Source organism: Balaenoptera ricei, chromosome 14, assembly GCF_028023285.1.
Source record: "Balaenoptera ricei isolate mBalRic1 chromosome 14, mBalRic1.hap2, whole genome shotgun sequence".
In the NCBI taxonomy this organism is placed as follows: domain Eukaryota; kingdom Metazoa; phylum Chordata; class Mammalia; order Artiodactyla; family Balaenopteridae; genus Balaenoptera; species Balaenoptera ricei.
In genome coordinates this window covers 2279636-2300774 of record NC_082652.1, presented here as the reverse complement: position 1 = coordinate 2300774, position 21139 = coordinate 2279636, and the positions used below count along the sequence as shown (strand labels likewise).

The following is a 21139-nucleotide window of genomic DNA, read 5'->3' as shown; positions in this document are numbered from 1 at the left end:
TAATGTGAAGTACTTAGACCTTAGGAGGAATCTGAAACACCTTCAGTAGAATTTTCTGACAGGTGTACGTACGGAACAAGTTGCTTTTGAAGCTGTCGATAAATGTGTTTATTAAGGCGGTCACAGCATAGTTAGCTCGTTAGCAAAGGAGCTGTGCCCTGTCCTGGTTCCTTTCCTGCGGTAGAATACAAGGTTACAGTTGAACCTCAGCATGTGGAGGACAAGTAGGAGAACAGTACAAGTTAACAGTTTAGCGTGCTGTCTCTTATTCTGTAGCCAGCACTTTTTTTAAACTTCATCTGGCAGCGTGGGCTAAAGATCTTTGAACCCTTAGCATCCGTTGTGATAAATCTTCAAATGGGTCAACTCTTACTTTTGTTTTACATGCTGACAGAGTGAGACAGACTTGTCTCATGTGGGCTAGATCAGGTTATTGGGTGGCCCCCAGCCCCAGTTTTATAAAGATGATTCTAGCTGTCGGCACAGCGGTCACTAAACTGACAAAGACACGAGAGACAAATAGCAAGAAAGAGCAGCCACTGACTAGAAGAGAATAAAATGTTTCTCCAGGAAGGCATCGGAGCATTGCTGTAGTGTTCAGAGATAAGCAGATCTGCCCCTGTATCCTTAGAAGGTCACATCCCATTTGATGTGCTCTGTTAAAAGTGCAGGAAAAGTATTTAAAGAAAACACATTAATTAAAATCTTAAAACCTGTCTTTGAAGTGCTAAAATTTATTTCATTTTTTTCCTACTTTCTCTAGATTATTGCCTTTTTCTAAAAAGTGGAGTAAATGAATTATTATGTGTTTATATTTTGTGTCAAAAGTATACATCCGACTAGTGACCTTTGAAATGTCTTTTTCCTGAATATCTACTGTTGCCTGATCTTCAGCTGCTCTGCTGTGAGTGAGAAGATCAGATACCACTCTGGAGGGAAACGATTCTCTGAGAAGTCCCATTAAGAACTGGTCTTATTCTGGGCAAAATGAAAACAGGCGAAGGGTCATTTCAGCTTGATTTCCCTACTGCTGTTTTCCACCTCTGAAAACTCCTTGAGGACTCCAGCCATGTTTAACCTAGATTCTTCTGGGTGTCAGAGGTTACCATGAGAAATGAGTTTTGGCGTTTTTCTGTAGTTTATGTTAATAATCACGACCAGAGATGGGAATAATTGGTATATACCAACAGCAAATATAAAGAGGACACAGTTGAAAGTTTGATTTAAACCTGAAGTGAAGTCAGGGAAGATTCTCCCCTCCTCTGACCAGTATTGAATCTTACATGCCTGCTTATTCTTCCTTAAGGGACCTTCTAAATGCTGGCGTACTTAAAGGTTCTGCCTCAGGTCCCCAGTTACTGTATATTTATACTCTCCAGGTGATCTCCAGTCTATGCTAAGACTTCACACATGATGTGTTAACAATTCTCAGGTTTCTAGCTCTAGCCCTAGGCATGTCTACTTGTTCTGAATATTTGGATGTCTCAGAGATGCCTTAGCTGTGACCAACACTGAACATGTGATATCCCCCTAACCTGGCCCCTGTGCGGTGCTCTTCACCGGAGCAGGGAACACCGCTTCCACCAAGTCAGGAATTTTATAGTTTATATACGCCCTAGTGCCTAAGTAGGCACCAGGTATTTGCGCGAACAGGTGAATGATGGATAATTCAAACCTCAGATCACCATGCTTTGTATAACTTACCTTGTGTAACTAATTGTCAGATCCTATCACCCTGCCTTGCTTATCTGAAACACCTTCATCTTTCTCCATTTCTAAGTGACCGCCACCCCTGTCTAGGCCCCGTTTCTCTCTCTCACTCAGCTGGTCTCTGAGTTTTCATTTCTTAGGTTTCTGATCCCTTTCCAAACTCATACACGTCTGATGTGACTCTTTCTACCCAAAGTAATTCAGTGGCTTCCCGTTGCTCCTGTGTCTTGTTAATAAGCACGTTTTTCCTTAGCCGGTGAAACCCTGAGTGATGCAGCCGCTGTGTGTCCTCATCTTGTCACTTGCCCGGCCGTCTTATCCAACCCCGGGGCTCCCTCTGCCTGACAGCGCGCGCTCTGCATGCTTGACTCGTGCTCTCAGGCTGACATCTCAGCTTAGGTTGCTTCTTCAGGGAAGATTGCTGTCACAACCAGGGATAAAGGTGTCTAGTAGATCGAATTAATCAGAAGGGGTGGGCTTGATTTGAAAGAATCAAGGTATTCTTAGAACTTCCTAGCAGAAATGGAGTTTTAGTAATAAGTGATGGCTTCGTTCTTGTATATTGAAGATAATATCTGGGAAACACTCAGTGGGAGAGAAAGGCCTTTGGAAGGGAAGATCATGGTCAATCACTTTTAAAAAGAAAAGGTTTAACGGTAGTATGGAACAGAAATGAAAGTGCTAGTTTTTCATATGCAGGGGAAAATGTGAAAAGAACTGGCAGGAAATCCCACAGCTCTGTAATTAAGAACTGTGCATGGAAGGCCCTTTGGTGACACAGAGAAGAGGAACACTTCTGAAGTTACTACCACGTTTCTAGCTGTGTGTGTACCCAAGTACATGACGTGTAAGCAGGGTGACTGTTAATAGACCCGCAATAAAGTAGTGTGATGAATAAGTAGTATAGATAAATAGAGCAGAGGTCAGATGTGCGTGTTCTACTTGGAATTTTCTTGTCTGAAATGAAAGCTTTTCCGTGGGTGGTTGGTAAAGAGTTGAATGTAGGACAAAGTCAGTGACAGGCTAGAAGTCATGGTCTCTTAATTCATGATGATAGATGGCCAGGAGCTTGACTGTACGATAGGAAGAAGGAACGGGCAGGTACCATAGTCTCCTGAGAGGCCAAGACTCAGGAAATGGCCACGACGGTATTACTACCTTGTCTGCTTAGTGGAGATGTGATTGTTTTAAAGATAAAAAGTTAGAACTGAATTAACCAGGTTAGTAAAAGATGGTGGGAGAGGATACAAGAGGTGATGGAAAGAGGGTCTCTAAGACACAGGGCCAGAAGCTCTAGGGAAGACAACTTGAGAGAAGTCTGCGTGGTCTCGAACTGCAGAGCTGAGCTGGAGGCCAGAGAGCCGTCTCGCACGTTCGTCAGATACTAAGCATCAACATGTGTGGTCTCTTTACGGGTTGTAAAAACTTACCCTAGATAGTGATTACATGTGGGGAATCTTAATACCACTAAATGGAAGTTCAGCTTCAAAGCAGAAACGTTCCCTGATTAAAAATGTCCCCTAGTGTGCAAGCCTCCTCCCTGGCACCGTTTATTCTCACAGTGAGACGACTTTCACAAGCTAGTCCTCACTATAATAAGAGTAGTTTTAGAGGAATTGCACTGTGGTGAAGACTTGGAGTTACACAGACTACTGTTTCTAAACCAAGAGGGCAAAAAATGAAGTAAATAGAACTGTGACTGCAAGTCACAACTTAGAGCCTTACTGACCTTGACCGTCTGCGTTTTTAGGAGAAAAGATGAGGTGCTCAGCAGAGCATATGAATCCCAACCTGGGTAGTAGGATTAAAAGGACAATTTTTATACTTGGAAACTGATACTAGCCGTGCTGTGGGCATCAGTTCTTAATGTTAAAGAGAAACTTTTATTGTCCATTACAAAATGACATGTGACTGAAGGCATTCACTGTGAACAGGGATACTTTCTTCCCTTGAATAGCAATATAACCAAGAAATCACCGACTTGAAACAACCAGTTCTGGTCAGTCAGCCGAAGAGAAGGAGAGGCCCTGGAGGCACGTTACCAGGCCCTGCGATGCTGATCCCCGAGCTCTGCTACCTCACAGGTACCGCTGACTTTTCTTTACTGGAATGAAACCACGGAGCTTGTTTCCCCGTCTGTTCTAGAAGTCACTAAACATTCCTTCACACCCTCCGTCCCCTCAAAAGCCCTTAAAGCTGCTTTGTCTCCTCGGAATTCTTTCACTCACCACCACCCGACACTCCAGATACTTAGACACGATTCTTGTTTCTTTAACCGTATCCCTTTAAACGTTTTGTTTAAAGGTCTAACTGATAAAATGCGGAATGATTTTAATGTGATGAAAGACTTGGCTGTTCATACAAGACTAACTCCAGAACAAAGGCAGCGTGAAGTAGGAAGACTGATTGATTACATTCATAAGTAAGTCATCTATGCTTCACTGGGGTATGGTTTCAATTCTTTATTTTACGTGGGTTTGGAGGAGTGACAGAAGGGAATTTTGTTTCGCTTTGTATTTGCAGTATTCAGGGTGGGTTCTTCATGTTTCTAAGTGACGCTGCTGTTTGCCAGGGAATAATTAAGTTAAACCTTGTAGCCTGTGGTTATTTCTAATTCTTCTGTTAGAAAAAGAATAGAATAGAAAGCAAAAGTGTTTGGGACAAGTCTATTTTTTTCTCTTTGTTATACCACTGTGTTTACTTTGAGGAGGAGATAGTTTGGGCATCAGGAATTTTAAATGAAATGATATCATGAAGGGAAACATGGCTGTGATGAGAGAAAAAGAGATTGTACGTCTGGGTTTCCTGGCATTCTCGGTAGGCTTTTTAGTCCTGAGAGAAACCTGTTGTAGGTTGCAGTGGGTCTCTCTTTGCATGTGTGCACTAGTTCTTGTTCCGTTTCTTTACATTTAGCGGTATGTAAATATGTTAAATTTACAGAGACGATAACGTGCAGAGGGAGCTTCGAGACTGGGGTCTGAGCTTTGACTCCAACTTACTGTCCTTCTCAGGAAGAGTCTTGCAAGCAGAAAAGATCCATCAAGGTGGAAGAACAGTAAGGCAGTTCTTAAAGTTGTCCGTCCAATCAGATTTGGGTTAGACTCACAGTAGAGCACGCAGGGATACATGCCCTAGTTCCACGCCAGGCCAGTCCTCTCCTCCCCGAGCACTGCCACTGTCGACTGATGTGAGCACAGAGGAGGCGAAGCCTGTAGCTTGGTCCTCAGACCGTCCGTGAGACTTAGCTAAAAGGTGGCTTAATTTTTTAAAATAAGCTAAATTACTTAAATTAAGGTATAGTAGAAGTCTAAGTATCTGAATGGGTTGATATTTCGTCTGCCACTAAAGTGATCTTTTACAGGGAAAGCTCCCAATTTATTTGGCTTGATTTTTGTGTGGACCACTTGTTTGTTAGGGATCTATATTAAATATTGTGATGTCTTTTATATTTTATCTTCAGAAAAGGAAAGCAAGTATTCAAAAAATATGTTTCTGTGTAACTGAAGCACTACAAGTACCAAAATTTTAAAAATCCTTTTGTAAAAAGCTGTGCTCTTCTGTCTTCTAAATGTTCTGTGAATAACAACCTAATCATGTAGCTTAATACTTTAATTGCAATTGTTTTTATTACCCTTTGTAGTTAATATATATTCCTGTATAAGGGTTGTTGCGGAGGTGGGTAGGACATGTAAAAAGCACTGGGTTTTTTCCTCTATGGTAAATGTTTCTAGGGTCACTGTGCTTTGAGTCTGTTAGCTTTCTGCCTTGCTGTCAGATGTTTTCACAGCTTGCTTTCAGTATCTGACACCTCAGTCATAAAGTTGCTTAACTTAAAAGGCCTTATTTTTTTATATCTTTATCATGAGGGAAATAACACTTATCCTTGTAAGAGTTTAGAAAGATTAAGAAGACTGCAGCTTGAGATACTTAGAGTAGCTGGTGCAGGCAGGTAGGCACTTGAGTGGCAGCTGTTAATATGAATGTATTTTAAATAAAATTGACATAACCCTTTGGATACATTTTTGTATCTTTTTTTCCCTCACTAAGGGCATTTCGTCTGTCACTGCAGTTCAAATTTAAGAGTGGTACTCTGAGGTTTAGAATATGCCATGGTAGAATTATTGAAGACTTTCTGGCTTTATCACCGAGAACTTACATGGAATTTACAGTGTCTCTGAACTTTCTTCTAGTTTGATTACAGTCCACAGTTTGCAGATTGGTCAAAGGAAACAAGAGGTGCACCATTAATTAGTGTTAAGCCACTAGATAACTGGCTATTGATCTATACTCGAAGAAATTATGAAGCAGCCAATTCGTTGATACAAAATCTATTTAAAGTTACACCAGCCATGGGCATACAAATGAAAAAAGCAATAATGTAAGTTTATCAGGTCATTTCTGCTCTGAAAATTGATTAGCGGTCATTTGGAGGGTGTGGGAACTCAAACTGTTAATGAAACTATCAAAAACATTAGGTGATCTGAAAGATGCGATACAGTTCCCTGTAAGGCGGATGCAGAAATGTAGTTGAGTCACTAAGGATGGGTGGGAGGACAAACAGGACAAACTCAGACTAGTGCTGTTGTGTGTTAGAAACAGGCTTTTGACCACACAGCTGCTCCTGGTGTTGTATTTCATGTTTTATACGGAAGTGTTTTGTGTGTCATAATCTATAGGAACCTTTCACCACACAGTACAGTTGTTGTTCCTTTTTCTGAATGTTGGATTACGTATTTCCGTTCTAGGATTGAAGTGGATGATAGAACTGAAGCGTATTTAAGAGTCTTACAGCAGAAGGTCACGTCAGATACCCAGATAGTAAGTAGCTACTTGATGTGGAGGCAGTTGACCTGGAATCAGTTGTTGTAAATCTTAGAACTTGAGTCCATTGTTGTAAATGTGATAATTAGGTTCCCAAACCGGTCACGACATACGTACTTGACCTACCAAAGATAGCTGAGTCAATGCGGCTTTACTTGTGCGCCTAGGAGCTTGTTGTTGTGCCCTGTGAACAAGGGGTGGAGAACAGCAAAGCCATCTTAAATTTTCCCGGACTCAGACGCTTTAATTATTCTAGAAAATCGGGGGGGGGGAGAAAAGGCACAAGAGTAAAAAACAGTAACCAGCTGTTCAGCACACACAGTATAGTTAGGGTATCTGTAGTTACACTTAAGTATAATGAATGAGGTGGCAAAGACAAATTTAATGATAAACAGCATATCTGTGTTGCTTTAAACCCAAGAAATGAATTGGCTTCTTCTAATGGATTCCTTTTAGTCCTTTATCTCATACTTAAACGCCACAGGCAAACTACTGTTAGGTTGTCTGGAATAATAGAGACACCTAGGGTAGGAAAATGATTTTATTGGGGGCCATGGAAAGAAAGATAAGAATCTGAGAATATAAATTGGAGAATACAGCAATGAGTTAAAGAGCTGAATTCAACTCCAAAACTTAAACTTGAATCCTCAAAATTTGGGCAGGTGTGGGTGGCTTGGTTTGTTGGTTGATTTTCCAGCCGTTTTGCGATGTACTTGACATGTAACATTGAGTTTTAAGTGTACAGTGTGATGACTTGATACGTGTATGTGTTGTGAAATGACGACCACACAGGGTTAGTTAACACCTCCATCACCTCCCATAATTACCGTTCTTTCTGTGTATGTGGTGGTAACACTCAAGAGCCACTTCCTTAGCACCTTTCAGGTGTATAATACAGCGCTGTTAGCTGCGATCACCGCGCTGTACAGTAGGTCCTCAGAACTCAGCTTTCAGCTGCAAGCCTGTGCCCTTTGGCTGCCATCTTCCAGTTGGGGGCAGGGGCCTGCTTAGATCAGGTACTTCAGCTTCCCCAGCGTTGCCCATGGACTTCCTAGGAAATTTCATCGTTTGATCGTATTCTCCAGCCAGAGCTTTAAAAATTTAAAAGCCATGATTCTAGGTGGGTCATGAGTAAGAAAATTGTGAGCATTTTAGAAAATCTTTTATTTGTCCACCTGTAGGTTATCACTAACTTGTTTTGCCCTATTCCCTACCTCTAAAGTAGTCCAAGCTGGCAATAGAGCATATTTAACTAAGTTCTCAAGTTTTGAATTATTTGCTTAACATGCCTTCTTTATTAGTATCTATGACCTAGTTGAATGTAATGAGCATTAGCTAAAAGTTAATGTCATACTTACTAGCTACATGGCAGAGATGAATAGTAAAGTAAATGATTTTGTGGGTTTGGTTTGCTGTCTTCTTCCTTGAACTTAATTATCAAGTTTCCTAATTCTTTGTAATGAGGGCGTTTTGTTCGTTTTTAGGCTGTTTGTCTGTTGTCAAGCAGTCGGAAGGACAAATATGATGCTATTAAAAAATACTTATGTACAGATTGCCCTACTCCAAGTCAGTGTGTGGTGGCCCGAACCTTAGGCAAACAACAGACTGTCATGGCCATTGCTACAAAGATCGCCCTGCAGATGAACTGCAAGATGGGAGGAGAGCTTTGGAGGGTTGATATGCCTGTAAGTTTGATTTAATTGGTGGATAAAAGTTTTCATTGTTATTTAAGAAAAATGGAATTTTTAAATACTGCTGGTATTCTGTTGTATCTAACATAACGATGTTTTTGTTAAAGCTAAAGCTAGCCATGATAGTTGGCATTGATTGCTACCATGACACCACAGCTGGACGGAGGTCAATTGCAGGCTTTGTCGCAAGCATCAATGAAGGGATGACCCGGTGAGTGGGCTTTGGGAGCTGCAGATTAACTGCTAGACGTAGGCAGCACAGGCCACGAGTCCAGCGGCCAGTGTCTGGGGAGGACCGGGGTCGTGTTAATTCTTTACCTTGATTTCTCTTACGTTAGATCCAGTAAAAGAGAGAAGTTAGAAAAGGAAACCAGTTATTAGCTACCCTCCCATTTTTAATGTCCTTCACTGGCCCTTAACCTGATGTAGTGGTCAGACTGCGTTTCAGGTTATTTTAGTATTTGTATTTGCGGGGAGGATGCATCTCTTTAAATGTGACTGTCTCTAAAAACTTCTTTAATAATTTTATTGACCACTGAATGTAATTTCAAGTTGTCATGTTAACTTTATTTTGGAAAACCCACTTGAGTTTACCCAGTCACTTGTATTTCGACGTAGTGAAATTATTTTTCAGTGCTTTTCTTAGAACTAATAGAATTGCCAAGAATAGGAAGAATGAAAATTGAAGCATTGATGTGTTAGCGTTCCTAATGGGCATATTTCAAGGTGTTTTATCTTTTAGAAAAGTATCTTTTATCAAGAGCATAGTAGTAAGAGTGTGCTTCTGTGTGTTTTGAGGTGTAAACCTAGGAGGCATCTCTGGCTTAAATTTTATTTTCTTCTCAGTGATGGAATTATGGGACTGATTTATAATGAAAGAAAACTTTATGAAGATTTCCTGTATCTTGTCCCTTCTGCTTAAGATTTCAAAAAGGAAGTTAAAGAACATGATTTGCTAAGGGTAACATAGATATAGAATGATTCAAAAGTGAAAAACTTCTAGACAGTTGCATTCTCACCGCTGCCATGTTTTTTCTCTGAATAGCTGGTTCTCTCGCTGTGTATTTCAAGATAGAGGGCAAGAGCTAGTAGATGGGCTCAAAGTCTGCTTGCAAGGTGAGTCTCCTCTTGTGGTTTCCGTCTGGCCTCTGAACTAGAGTCTTCAAGAAATTGTCTTAAAGCTATGTTTCTGAAAAAAACCTGTGCCCAGAATTTGGTAGAAGCATATTTTTGTTCTGTGTTAATGTAGTTAAAACTTGTCTGGCTTTCTTTCAGCTGCTCTGAGGGCTTGGAATAGCTGCAATGAATACATGCCTAGTCGAATTATCGTGTATCGGGATGGCGTAGGAGACGGTCAGCTTAAAACATTGGTGAACTATGAAGTACCACAGTTTCTGGATTGCCTAAAATCTGTTGGTAGAGGTTACAGGTAAGCATGCGAAATGTAATCATTGTCTCTTTATAAAATTACACTTTTGGGGGCTTCCCTGGTGGCGCAGCGGTTGAGAGTCTGCCTGCCAGTGCAGGGGACACGGGTTCGAGCCCTGGTCTGGGAGGATCCCACATGCCGCGGAGCAACTGGGCCCGTGAGCCACAATTGCTGAGCCTGCACGTCTGGAGCCTGTGCTCCGCAACAGGAGAGGCCGCGATAGTGAGAGGCCCGCGCACCGCGATGAGGAGTGGCCCCCGCTTGCCACAACTAGAAGAAAGCCCTCGCACGGAAACGATGACCCAACACAGCCAAAAATAAATAAATAAATAATAAAAATAAAAAGTACACTTTTGTATCTTTGAAAATAATGTCACAGGGTGAACCGGTGAGAATCTAACCTTACAGGTGCGGTCAGACTTGAGGTAATGGAAGAGGTTTGGGTTGGGGGGGGGTGTCTCGTGGAGAATTTTTCGTGGAGGAGGGGCAGGCTGGAAATGTAGAGCGGGAGCTCCTTCAAGGAATGACGCATGGAGATGCCTTTACCGATCGTCTGCTGCCGCCTGTCTCTCCCAGAGCCTTGAAGTACGAGGGTCGGATTACCCAGTACATCCGTAGGCATCCACAGAATGGGCTATTGGAATATGTATTCCAAATAGTCTTAACTTTCTTTTTCTACCTCACTGTACCGTAAATACTTGTTTGGTTTCTGTGTGAACTCAGCTGGCCTGGCGCTTGGTGGGTAAGATGATTGGCGTGTGTTTGGTCTCGCAGGGGAGATGGTTCTGCTTTGCCCTTTTAGGCGGTCTGCACAGCCCAGGGTACTTAGTGCTCCTCATAACTGAATGCTGCCGGCGTTCTCCTTTGAAAGCTGTACTGGGTTTCGCCCTCCTCTGCTCTCCTACAGAGGTCATTGTTCCTGCTATTGGGCGGTAAATTGCATGCCATCTCAAGATAGCTGTTTTAATAAGTTACATTGTTTAACTTTTGCTATTTTCTTTATCAGATTGTAAGGAGGTCCAGATCAGGGACTGTTTAGTAAGAGCTTAGCGCATAATGTATTAAATAAAGATTTGTGGATTTGATTTTTAAGGGTGCTTAGGAAATCCAGGAGACCTGTTTCTATGTGCTTGCACTGATTATTTTTGCCAGACTTTTTCAGCCGGTATTTGTTATCATTATAAAAAATGAGGGATTTTGAAAGTCATCTGACTGCACCTGGGCTCGCTGTGATCTGTAGGCCCATGGGATGAGCATTGAGAGCGTATTCCTAGCTAACTTGGAGGCGCTTCCAGATCTTCTTTGGCCAGATTCTGAAAGGCCTCTTCTAAGTGTTGATTCTGCACATTTCTTAAAATGAGACCATTATGCCAGTAAGTTCTCAGAGCTTGTCGGGGGTGTTTTTATCTCTTTTGAAGTAATCGCGTTTCAGATTAAAATGCTAATAGGCATTTTATAATATTTTGCAAATGAAGGTTAATGTTCTTTCCTGTCCTCTTAAAATTCCTAGTGCTTATATTTTCTCATTAAAATAATGGTATTTATTTTATTTTGGTTTCTGAAGTTTTGTAAGCCTTAACTTGTGTTTTCTCCCTTAGATTTTCTGTCCTTATGGGGAGGGGTGATGTGGTGGAAGGGAGTAGAGGAAGGGCTCAGATGAACCGCTGCTTTCTTAGGTTTTTTTTTTTTAGTTGTTTACTACTTTAGCACTCAGAATTTTCTAGTCTTAGCTGCTTTTTTTCTCTTATCTAGCGAAAAGGAAAATTTCAAGAAGTGAAGAGTAGAGGTAATAGCGCAAGCTCATCTTATTTCCTCAGGCTGAATATTTGGGATACTGGAAACATAACACTGTTGTCCCTGCTGGGGCCTGCATCTCTGGTTCTTTGAGTCTTTTGAGCCCTTTGGGTTGGGTCCCAGAAGGACTGGCAGGAATAGTTCCCAAAGAGGAGACTCTAGCCCTGTGAGTGCGTATCTGTGGACACGGCCTCCTCTCCAAGGGGGTGGAACTGGGCCCGAGGAGGCTGGTGGGACTTCCTGCTCAGCTTCCCTTGAGCGAATAGGAGCCCATGTTGCAGGGAGGGAGGATGTAAACTGCTTGCTTGGACTGGTGTATAGCAGACCATTGCCTGAAGTGGATTTCACGTCGGGAACCGCGCTGTTGCTTGGTGGCTGCAGAGATTAGTGAGTAGGAGCCATACGTCTTAAAACCAGAGTCGGGTTAATCCCGGCTTTGCCTTCATCTGTGGAACGGGAGGCAACTTAACCGAGGCTGACGAAAGGAGTAAGTCAGAGTGTTCAATGTACGTCACACGCTGCCCAGTAAGCACTCAATAAATAGTGGGCAATTCATCTAGAAAGAAGTTTGGAGTTGTATATAAAGTAGAACAATATCCAAGAATTATTCCTCACTTTGAAGAAATGCAGAGTTTGGACTGTAATATTTGTAGTTATCCTTAGAACCACAGTGTTTGTTTTTTAATTGAAATGTTGATGTTAACTTTTTATGAAGATGCATCATGGATTAGTTGATTTAGAATGTTTGGTATAAGGACAAATCAAAAAGTCACTTTAGCATACTTGTGACTTGTCTTTATGCCACCACATTTGCTAAATCATTTCTTGTGATGTCACAGGACTAAAATCCACTTTGTCTTTTTTTTTTTAATTTATTTATTTATTTATTTATTTTTGGCTGTGTTGGGTCTTCGTTGCTGCACGCGGGCTTTCTCTAGTTGCAGCGACCGCGGGCTACTCTTCGTCACGGTGCATGGTCCTCTCACTGCGGTGGCCTCTCCTGCTGCAGAGCATGGGCTCCAGGCTCACGGGCTTCAGTAGTTGTGGCTCGTAGGCTCCAGAGCGCAGGCCCAGCAGTCGTGGTGCACGGGCTTAGTTGCTCCGCGGCATGTGGGATCCTCCCGGACCAGGGCTCGAACCCGCGTCCCCTGCATTGGCAGGCGGATTCTTTTTTTTTTTAAATTTTATTTATTACTGTTTATTTTTGGCCGTGTCGGGTCTTCGTTGCTGCGTGCAGGCTTTCTCTAGTTGCGGCAACCGGGGGCTACTCTTTGTGGCGGTGCGCGGGCTCCTCACTGCAGTGGCTTCTCTTGTTGCGGAGCGTGGGCTCTAAGCGTGTGGGTTCAGTAGTTGTGGCACGCGGGCTCAGTAGTGGTGGCTCGTGGGCTCTAGAGCACAGGCTCAGTAGTTATGGTGCATGGGCTTAGTTGCTCCGCGGCATGTGGGATCTTCCCGGACCAGGGCACGAACCCGTGTCCCCTGCATTGGCAGGCGGATTCTTAACCACTGTGCCACCAGGGAAGCCCCACTTTGTCTTTTGATTCCTGAGACTGTGGCTCTGTTATATCCAGATCTGCTGTAGCTGGGCAGTGAGAGGTCTATTGTACATGGGTAGATAGTGATATTCCTAAAAAGTTCCTCCATTTACTTAAGTAGAATCACTTTCCTGCCCCTTGTATATTGGGTTACTTCTACCATGAAGGAGCACATTAAGTTTATGATTGAACAGAAGTTCCCATTTGGGGATCTTTCAGACCATCAGTCTAGACAGTGTGCTGTGAACTACCTACCCAAGTCAGACATCACCAGCCAGGTCCATACTGCATGTGAAGCCCTCTGCTTCCCAGTGTTTACAATAAAGTATATTTATGTTCTTAAGGAACTAATGTTCTAGCTGGAAAAAGAGCACAGGAAACTTGAGGTATTGAAAATCATAATATTTATCAAAGTTTATTACATGCCAGCACCGATCTAAGTGCTTAACGTGTTCTAATTCATTTATTCCCAAACGGATATGTGTATACAGTGTGACTGTGTCAGACAGTGAATTTGAAATGAACCTTTAAGAGATGGATAGAAAGGGTATTCAAGCTGAATGCATACTGGCAGTTACAGGGCTGCCCTCAGGAGAGCCAAAAGGCATGTAGAGGCAGTGGATCTAACGTGACACAGAGCTGAAAGCCCCCTAGGCGAGAGGAGTTTAGTCTTGACATGGGAAACCACCTGCAGAATGGGGCAGGGGAGGGAGAGGGGAAACGGCAGTATTCTGGTGCTGCTGTGTGGTGGGCTGAGGAGTGACTGAGCCGGGAGAGAGAGAGATCCCCGATATGTTGTCAGCCAGTCATTTTGAAAGGCAGGAAGTTAGACTTTGAGACTGCTCAAATTAGCTTACCTGTCAAAGATTTTAGAGTTAATATCTTACTTTCCACACAGAAGAAAATGCCCACTGAAAAGGCTTTCAAACTGTGAACTTTAAAAACATGCTGGGTTTAACATTTTCATGAGACAGGTATGTCATATGCTTGGTTTAATGATTAAACATCTACATGACCTTGAGTCACAGGGCCCAAATATGCCATTTTATTTTCTACTCACGGTATTTTCCTGGCCCTAACTCCACGCCCTTACAAGTTGTGGAATCTTCCTTCACAACTGGGATAGCTAGTATGCCCCAAGAGGGATGTGTGTTTCCTTTTAAATGGAGTGTATGAATGTATGAATGCTTCAGTGTCCTGAAAATATGACTGACTAAATGCAGTTACATTCATCAACGTCTTAAGCCCAAGACTGACGGTCATTGTGGTGAAGAAACGAGTGAACGCCAGATTTTTTGCCCAGTCTGGAGGAAGACTTCAAAATCCACTTCCTGGAACAGTTATTGATGTAGAGGTTACCAGACCAGAATGGTAAGTTCTGTATTAGATGAAGATTGGTTTCTGTTTTGTTTTTTAGCATAGCCTCTGTACTTTATCACCTTTAACACATTTACTTGATAGTTCTTATACTTTATTTCTTATAAATACTAAAGTCTTTCATTAGTTTGATCTAATAATGCCCATGATTTATTAACTTAGTCTCTGAAATGGTGAACAGAGGTTTCTGTGCCTTTTCTCTCTGGGGGAAGCGGGTTATTGTTTGTGCTATTAGTTATTCATACTGAGTTTAAGAACAGCTGCTCTAGATTGCTTTTGCATTTTTTTTTTTTTACATATGTAACCTCATCCATAGATTGTTATTTTCCAATCAAAATTTTTAGATCTGTGATGCACTTAGTCACCCACAGGTCAGAGTGTGTCATCTGAAACACAGTTGCAGGTAGAAAAGTGGCTTCTGAGCAAACACTTTTTACGTAACCGAGAGCTGCACTCTGCCATAAGAGAGCCAACTAGAACATTCAGGGGCACACGGTAATGATCTTATTAGCACATGAGGATTCAGCTGTAAAGTCATGAAATTTGGTTCCTCCAAAACCCCTTTGTGGGGGATGGAGTACAAGGCAGCAAGTCATGTTCACGACAGCAAGTCATTGGTCAGTCCACAATGATGCCCTCTTCATGAGAGTGAACAGCTGTGATGGTTCTGTCTTCATACATAAATTTTTGGAGCCCTTTTTAAAAAGGGCAACTTTAATCAGGGTAAAGTGTCAGCCTAGGTGCAAAGTTTGAATGTGGAACACTTCTCCTGTGTGAACCTTAGGTAAATGAGGCATTACTGTACTAAATTTATGTAGACAAATGATAATACAGATTTTAGTTCTATTTAGTCCTGTTATCTGACAATGTATAGAAATTTTTATTTCAAGATGCATTATCTTGGATTGTGTCTTTCTCTCGGGCAGGTGTTAGTTATCAGAAGGATTCTAACCTGTTGGGGAAAATCACTGAAGGAGGAAGACAGAATGGCCAAGATAGTAACTAAGATACTACAATTTCACTTCCTGTAGGATTCTCTTTAATGATTCAGAGCGACCTCATGATACTTCTAACATTACTACTACTCTGATAACCAAAGCTCAGCTGTAACATTGACCTAAAGACATAATTTTTTTTTAACAATTTGGGTAAAATCCAAGTTGAACTATGAAGTGTGAAAAAATTTGATTACTTTTTACTAGATGTTCTTTAAAACTTAACAGCTGCTGTTACTACTCAAATACTTGGACAAGTCCACTTTGAACGATAATTAACGTGCCTAAACTGGGAACAGAGGTTTTGATTCTAGCTCTTTTGTGATTTCTCTGTTCTTTTGGGCACGTCATTTAACATTTCTGGAAGCCTCATTTTGCTAAATAACAGTAATCTGTTGTAGATCAATTCTGATTTTAAAATTTGTCTAGTTTCAATGGACATAATAAATTAGAGTTAATTTTTAAATATCTGTATCAGGTCAGATTACAATATCTCTGGACTGATGTTTAATTGGTACCAAAAAAATGAAAAAACAAACAAGTAAAAACCTGATGTTCCTTTACGTTTGCACTACTTGGTTCTCGATTCTAGAGCCTGTTGCCGCCCAGCCATCGCCCTCAGATGTGGAGCGGAAACGGCGACCCGGCTCAGTGGCACCGTCGTGATTAGCAGCCGTGTCGGATGTTTGTTAATGCCCCGAGGCATCAGTGATAGATGTTTACAAATATAAATAGTAGTAGTATCTTAAACCTCTTTCACACGTAAGCATTCCAAAATGGTTCATGAATAACAAGTTCTGAATTCAAGGAAGCACATTATGTTTTGAGAAGATGACGTTACATTTTAGTATACCCGATCTTTTCACTGTAAGAAACTTGAGCCATCTTAATTTTAGCTTTCAAAAAGATGAGCCTTACACCCATGTGTTTCTTTCTTTTGTAATCCCAGGTATGATTTTTTTATCGTGAGCCAGGCAGTGAGAAGTGGTAGTGTTTCTCCCACACATTATAACGTCATCTATGACAACAGTGGCCTGAAGCCAGACCACATACAGAGGTTAACTTACAAGCTATGTCATGTCTATTATAACTGGCCAGTAAGTATTTTTTTAATTGATGTTTATTCACATCAATGAGACTCACTTTTCAAAATGGAATTGCTGTGTTGTCTAAGGCTTTTACAGTTAATACAGAGATTTCAATTTAGAGAGCTAGATTCAGAGTAACAGAACCTTTTCTTTTCCCACTGAAGGGTGTCATTCGTGTTCCTGCTCCTTGCCAGTATGCCCACAAACTGGCTTTCCTCGTTGGCCAGAGCATTCACAGAGAGCCCAACCTGTCACTGTCAAATCGTCTTTACTACCTCTAACCTACAGAAGAAGACAAGATGTAGCGGTTTGTTTTCTTTGTGAACTTATAACTTTGGGATTTTTTTAAGCTTCTGTTTTTTAACTGTTATCTTTCCAGGTGAAACTTGGGAAGGAAATTAGGAGATCTAGAGTCTTATTTCTAACAGTGCTATTAATTGACTTATTTTATAGGTAAAAGTTAGGGTTTTATATTTTATCTTGTTTGATTCTCGTAAATAGGCTGTGAGCATTTTTTGTTTTGAAAAAAATGTGTGGATAAGGTGCTTTGTATTATAAACAGATCCTTAAAGTATTGGAAAAGTTGGGATTTACTTGAAAGTGCTTTCAGGAGTGAGCAAGTCCTACTTGTAAGGCTATATTAACCTTACTTTAGAAATATTTATTTTGAATTTAAAGGAGAGAAAAGGCATAAAGTGGAGGCTCAGTACAGTCATAGGTAGGATTTTATTTGAGCGTCTGATGATCTCATTTTAAAGAAGAAGCTGCCATTAAATAACCTATACAAGGTATAGGAAAGGCGTGAGTCTGTGGAGAAATAGGCTTATTTTTATTTCATTTTGGGGGCTAGGTGTTATGGGGGTTAAAAAAGAAGATAGTTGAAAGTTTTAAATTTGTGTCCAAAGATACATTTTAAGACTCCTTAATAAAAGAGGCCAGTAGTCTATATTAACATTACTGTTTTTTTGCAACTGGGACATCATTCCATTTGTTATAAAATAAAATTGCAGTGATTGTCATCTTGTTTGAATAACAGTGTAGTTTTTCTTTTTACTGAAAGCATATGCATTTTCTTTCCATTTATTATATTTTTTAAAACTGCTGGAGAGTGCACTCAGAGGACACAATTCCATTTATAAAAGCTAAATTTGTGTTACTTACGAACTTCAGAGTAAAACTGTCAGGAAACGCTGCCACCTCAAAATTAACAGTATAAGACTGGAAATCCTTAACTTGTAAGAAAATGCAGACTAAGAAGTCTGTGTTTTTGTGAAGTTGACAGTTGTAATTATTCACACCTACACACGTGTAGGAATTTTCAGGGAACCTTGCAAAGAGCAGGCCCGAAGTCCATGAGTGGCTGTGTGCGTGAGGCGCCTTTACACACGGCCTGCGAGTGTGATGGGTGTGGACCTTCACGATCACACACGAGCTACAGGGACTCTGATTTCAACGAGTGCCCTTCAGTAACGTTCCCTGCCTTACCATTCCTGTGCTTGTTCTTATCGAATAGCTGCCTTCTGGATTTAGCCTTATTAACATATTGTGAATGAAAACCATTTTATTTTCCCTTTAGTTCTTTGAGCTAATAGCTGTTGTTAACATTGTTTTTGGCTATTAGCCGAGGCTCCTTAACCTGTTTGATCTCTAGACGTTAGAAGGAATGAAACACAGGAGATTGTGACGTTTCAGAAGAATGCCAAATAAAGACAGTAAAATCGATGAAAGTTGCTAAATGTTGTCACAGTATTAAGGAACATAAGGAAGTCTAATTATACAACTGCAAAAGATTGATTTGGGGCAGCTTTTATTTATGGATTTTTAGGGCTAGTCAGTAACTTAAGTCATTAAAGTCTCATACTTGGCAGGTTTTAAACTATCCTTTAAAGTTGAAAGGCTTTAATATCTTTAAAACTATGAAAAATTGATAAATGTGGTAATTCCGGGAAAGTTGCAGTATTCAAAAGACCCTCACTATATCATAAAGCCTTTTTTTTTGCAAGGGACCAAAAAAGCCTCAAATTAATGTAAGCCAAAAAGGGTTATTGACTGGCTTTCTCAAGTCATCCTAGGCAGTGGTTCCCAAATGGAATGTTAAACGTGACCTTGTTTGCTTTGAAATAACATAGACTACTGGGCTCCAGATCAGATCCAGGAACCAGAACTTGTAGGGGAGAGGCCAGGTGAACTATTAAACGCATCCCGGGTGGTTTGTCCGGGAATCTGGGCAAATGCCGGTTGAGAAGGTGTATAGAACCTAGCTGATGGAATGCTATCGGGGATCTGTCTCTTGCTCTGCTTCCTTCTGGGTTGGTTCTAATCAGGTAGGATTACAAAGATGGTCACAAAACCTAGATGTATGTCTCAGCCTCACTGCAATGAAAGGAACACCTCGTCCACAATGGTTGCAGCAAAACTCAGGCTGTCTGCACATCCTTGAACCTGAGGGACACACGGCCCTGATAGGGACTCAGTAGCTGCCGGGTCAGATGAGGCCCGTCTGGGAGTGGGTAGGGGAGTGGCTCCCCAAAGGAAAACTTAGGTGCTGCAACCAGACGACGGGACAGACAAGTGAGCACAGCGGACGCCTCCTGGGCGTCTCCTCTGCTTGTTCAACAGCAGGTCAGCTCGCGATGGAAGCAGGAGTTGCCCTGGTCCCTAGAGGGACAAGTACAGCCGGGCACCTGTAAGGGAATTGATTGCAGTGCTTCCAAAGAACAAAGCCAAAACTCTGAAATCCAGGCTTCTTCCTTAAAAGAGAAATACGCACACCCGAGTTGTACTTCCGAAGGCCTTAGCATTAAAGACACTTCAGGTTCTCCCTTCTCGGTGCCTGGTCTGACCCATCCAACCTGTCGGTTCCTTAGGTGATGAAGCAGTTTGTTGGGGGTGGTTCCTCAAGTGCATCACGACGGGTAATCTGCCTAGTTTTTTCTGGGTACACGGGGTTTGTTTCCCCTCAAAACTCCAAAAATGTGCCCCTCATTGAAGCTTTCTGTTTGTTTTACATGCTGTTCCCTAGAGCTCATAGAAATCTTGTTTGAGGATTCTGGAATTTCTGTCGGGAAATAGTGTCTTTGTTCTCTCTGGGTTGAATAGAAAGCCTGTCTCAACATCAGTTTCAGCCTGATGCTATGATACGAATCTTCAGAAGTTTGTGGATTTTTAAGGTTTAATTCTTTCATGTAGCTATAATATTGTCATTCAGATACAATATTTCAAGGGCTGGGTCTAGGTCTGTTTGCATTCATCATTCCAACCCAATTAAATCGTTTAAAAATCCAGGGTGAAAAACAGAGAAATGCTAAAATTGTGAAGTGATGAAGTCAGTGGAGAGTCCACGTGCAGCTGCTTTGTAGCAAGCTGGTGGCCCCCTGGGCTGCAGTGCCCCTGCTCCAGGTCACACTGCCCCTCCCAGCACCCTGTGCTGCCTGCAGCCAAAGTCCAGTGGGAGCTCCAGACCGCAGCCTCTGTCTGAGACCCCCCATCCTGCCTCCCGGCATTCTCGGTCTCCTGCTGGTTCTTCCTGGTCTCCCTAACTTCAGAATGTTGGAGTGCCTCCAGGCTCAGAGGGAGGATCTCTGAGAAGCAGTAAGAAAAGAGTTTCTTTCTACTCTTCCTCCCTCGGTAATTCCATTCAGTCTCCTAACTCATTTCTGTGAAACCGCTGCCAATTTACATCTCCAGGTCTGGCCTCCTACAGTCAGATGTCTCCGAGTGTCTGATTCAGTGGTTCTCAAACTCTTTGGTCGAGGAACTTCCTGACCCTCTTAAATTGCTGAGGACCCAGAGAGATTTTGTTTATTCGGGTTATATTTATTAATTGTATATTAGAAATTATATTTTAAAAACGATACGGAAACCCACATTCCATTAACTGTTAGACTGATGCTGTCGTCATGTCATGAAGCCTCTAGAAACTACTGTACACTCGTGAGAGAATAAGAATGAAAAAGGCAGATGACCTCAGTGTTAACAAATTAGGTCCTGTGGTCCCCTACTCTGGTCCTAGCCCAGCCCAGACCCTCTGCCTTGGCAGGGAAGGTTCTTTTCCGTTAGCGTTCACACGGCCAAGAAGAAAACTGAAGCTGAGATCAGTGCAATGCAAGCTTTATTCAATGGCCAAAGAATGGAGAAGTGGGAATTTAGTTCACAGGTCAACCTCTCACTCACGCTCATGTGGCGAGAGGGATTTGATTTTAAAGAATAAGGACAGTGCGGGGAGGAGCGAGGCTGATGACGGAGAGGCATTCGCATTGTTCTTCGGGGGAAGGGGCGGGCTTTCCCTGAAACGGGATGCCACCCCTTTCTCTGTCCTTTTTTGGTCGGCAACTTCCGGTCATGGCCGCTGGTAGGTGTGTCACTTAGTAGCTGATGTAGTAAAAACAGCGTAGATGAGACTCCGGGTCTGTTGAAGGTCAGATTCGTTGCCATCTTGGTTCTAGCTGGTTCTATCTGGTTTTTGTTTTTCTCTTCATGTCGCTTAGTTCCTTTGTCTTGGGACCCTGTGACTTAAAGAGATATGTTAGTTCCTGTTCAAGGGAGGGGTTGGCAGGTTTTGAGCAAGAATCTGGTGTCAGCTCTGGCAACAGTAGGAAAATAGTTCTGACCATAGAACCCTGGAAGAGTCTCAGGGTACCCCAGGGGTCCCCAGGCCGCACTATGAGAACCTCTGGTTGAATAATTTAATATGCCTGGA

At 42.0% G+C, this 21139-nt stretch overlaps 2 protein-coding genes across 2 annotated transcripts in view; one reads left to right on the top strand and one right to left on the bottom strand.

Annotated features, from left to right (window-relative positions):
* PIWIL1 (piwi like RNA-mediated gene silencing 1) overlaps positions 1 to 21139 on the top strand; it is a 34061-nt gene that overhangs the window by 10799 nt on the left and 2123 nt on the right. The window contains exons 9-20 of the mRNA XM_059894777.1: positions 3668 to 3794; positions 4015 to 4132; positions 4651 to 4765; positions 5901 to 6088; positions 6456 to 6528; positions 8016 to 8216; positions 8330 to 8433; positions 9268 to 9338; positions 9498 to 9651; positions 14226 to 14351; positions 16302 to 16449; positions 16605 to 16747. Coding sequence (XP_059750760.1) covers positions 3668 to 3794; positions 4015 to 4132; positions 4651 to 4765; positions 5901 to 6088; positions 6456 to 6528; positions 8016 to 8216; positions 8330 to 8433; positions 9268 to 9338; positions 9498 to 9651; positions 14226 to 14351; positions 16302 to 16449; positions 16605 to 16721 — 1542 coding nt within the window. The 3' untranslated portion in view covers positions 16722 to 16747. The remainder of the gene's footprint in view (positions 1 to 3667; positions 3795 to 4014; positions 4133 to 4650; positions 4766 to 5900; positions 6089 to 6455; positions 6529 to 8015; positions 8217 to 8329; positions 8434 to 9267; positions 9339 to 9497; positions 9652 to 14225; positions 14352 to 16301; positions 16450 to 16604; positions 16748 to 21139) is intronic.
* Positions 20566 to 21139, bottom strand: part of RIMBP2 (RIMS binding protein 2) — a 334699-nt gene continuing 334125 nt past the window's right edge. Inside the window, exon 24 of the mRNA XM_059894767.1 lies at positions 20566 to 20951. Coding sequence (XP_059750750.1) covers positions 20892 to 20951 — 60 coding nt within the window. The 3' untranslated portion in view covers positions 20566 to 20891. The remainder of the gene's footprint in view (positions 20952 to 21139) is intronic.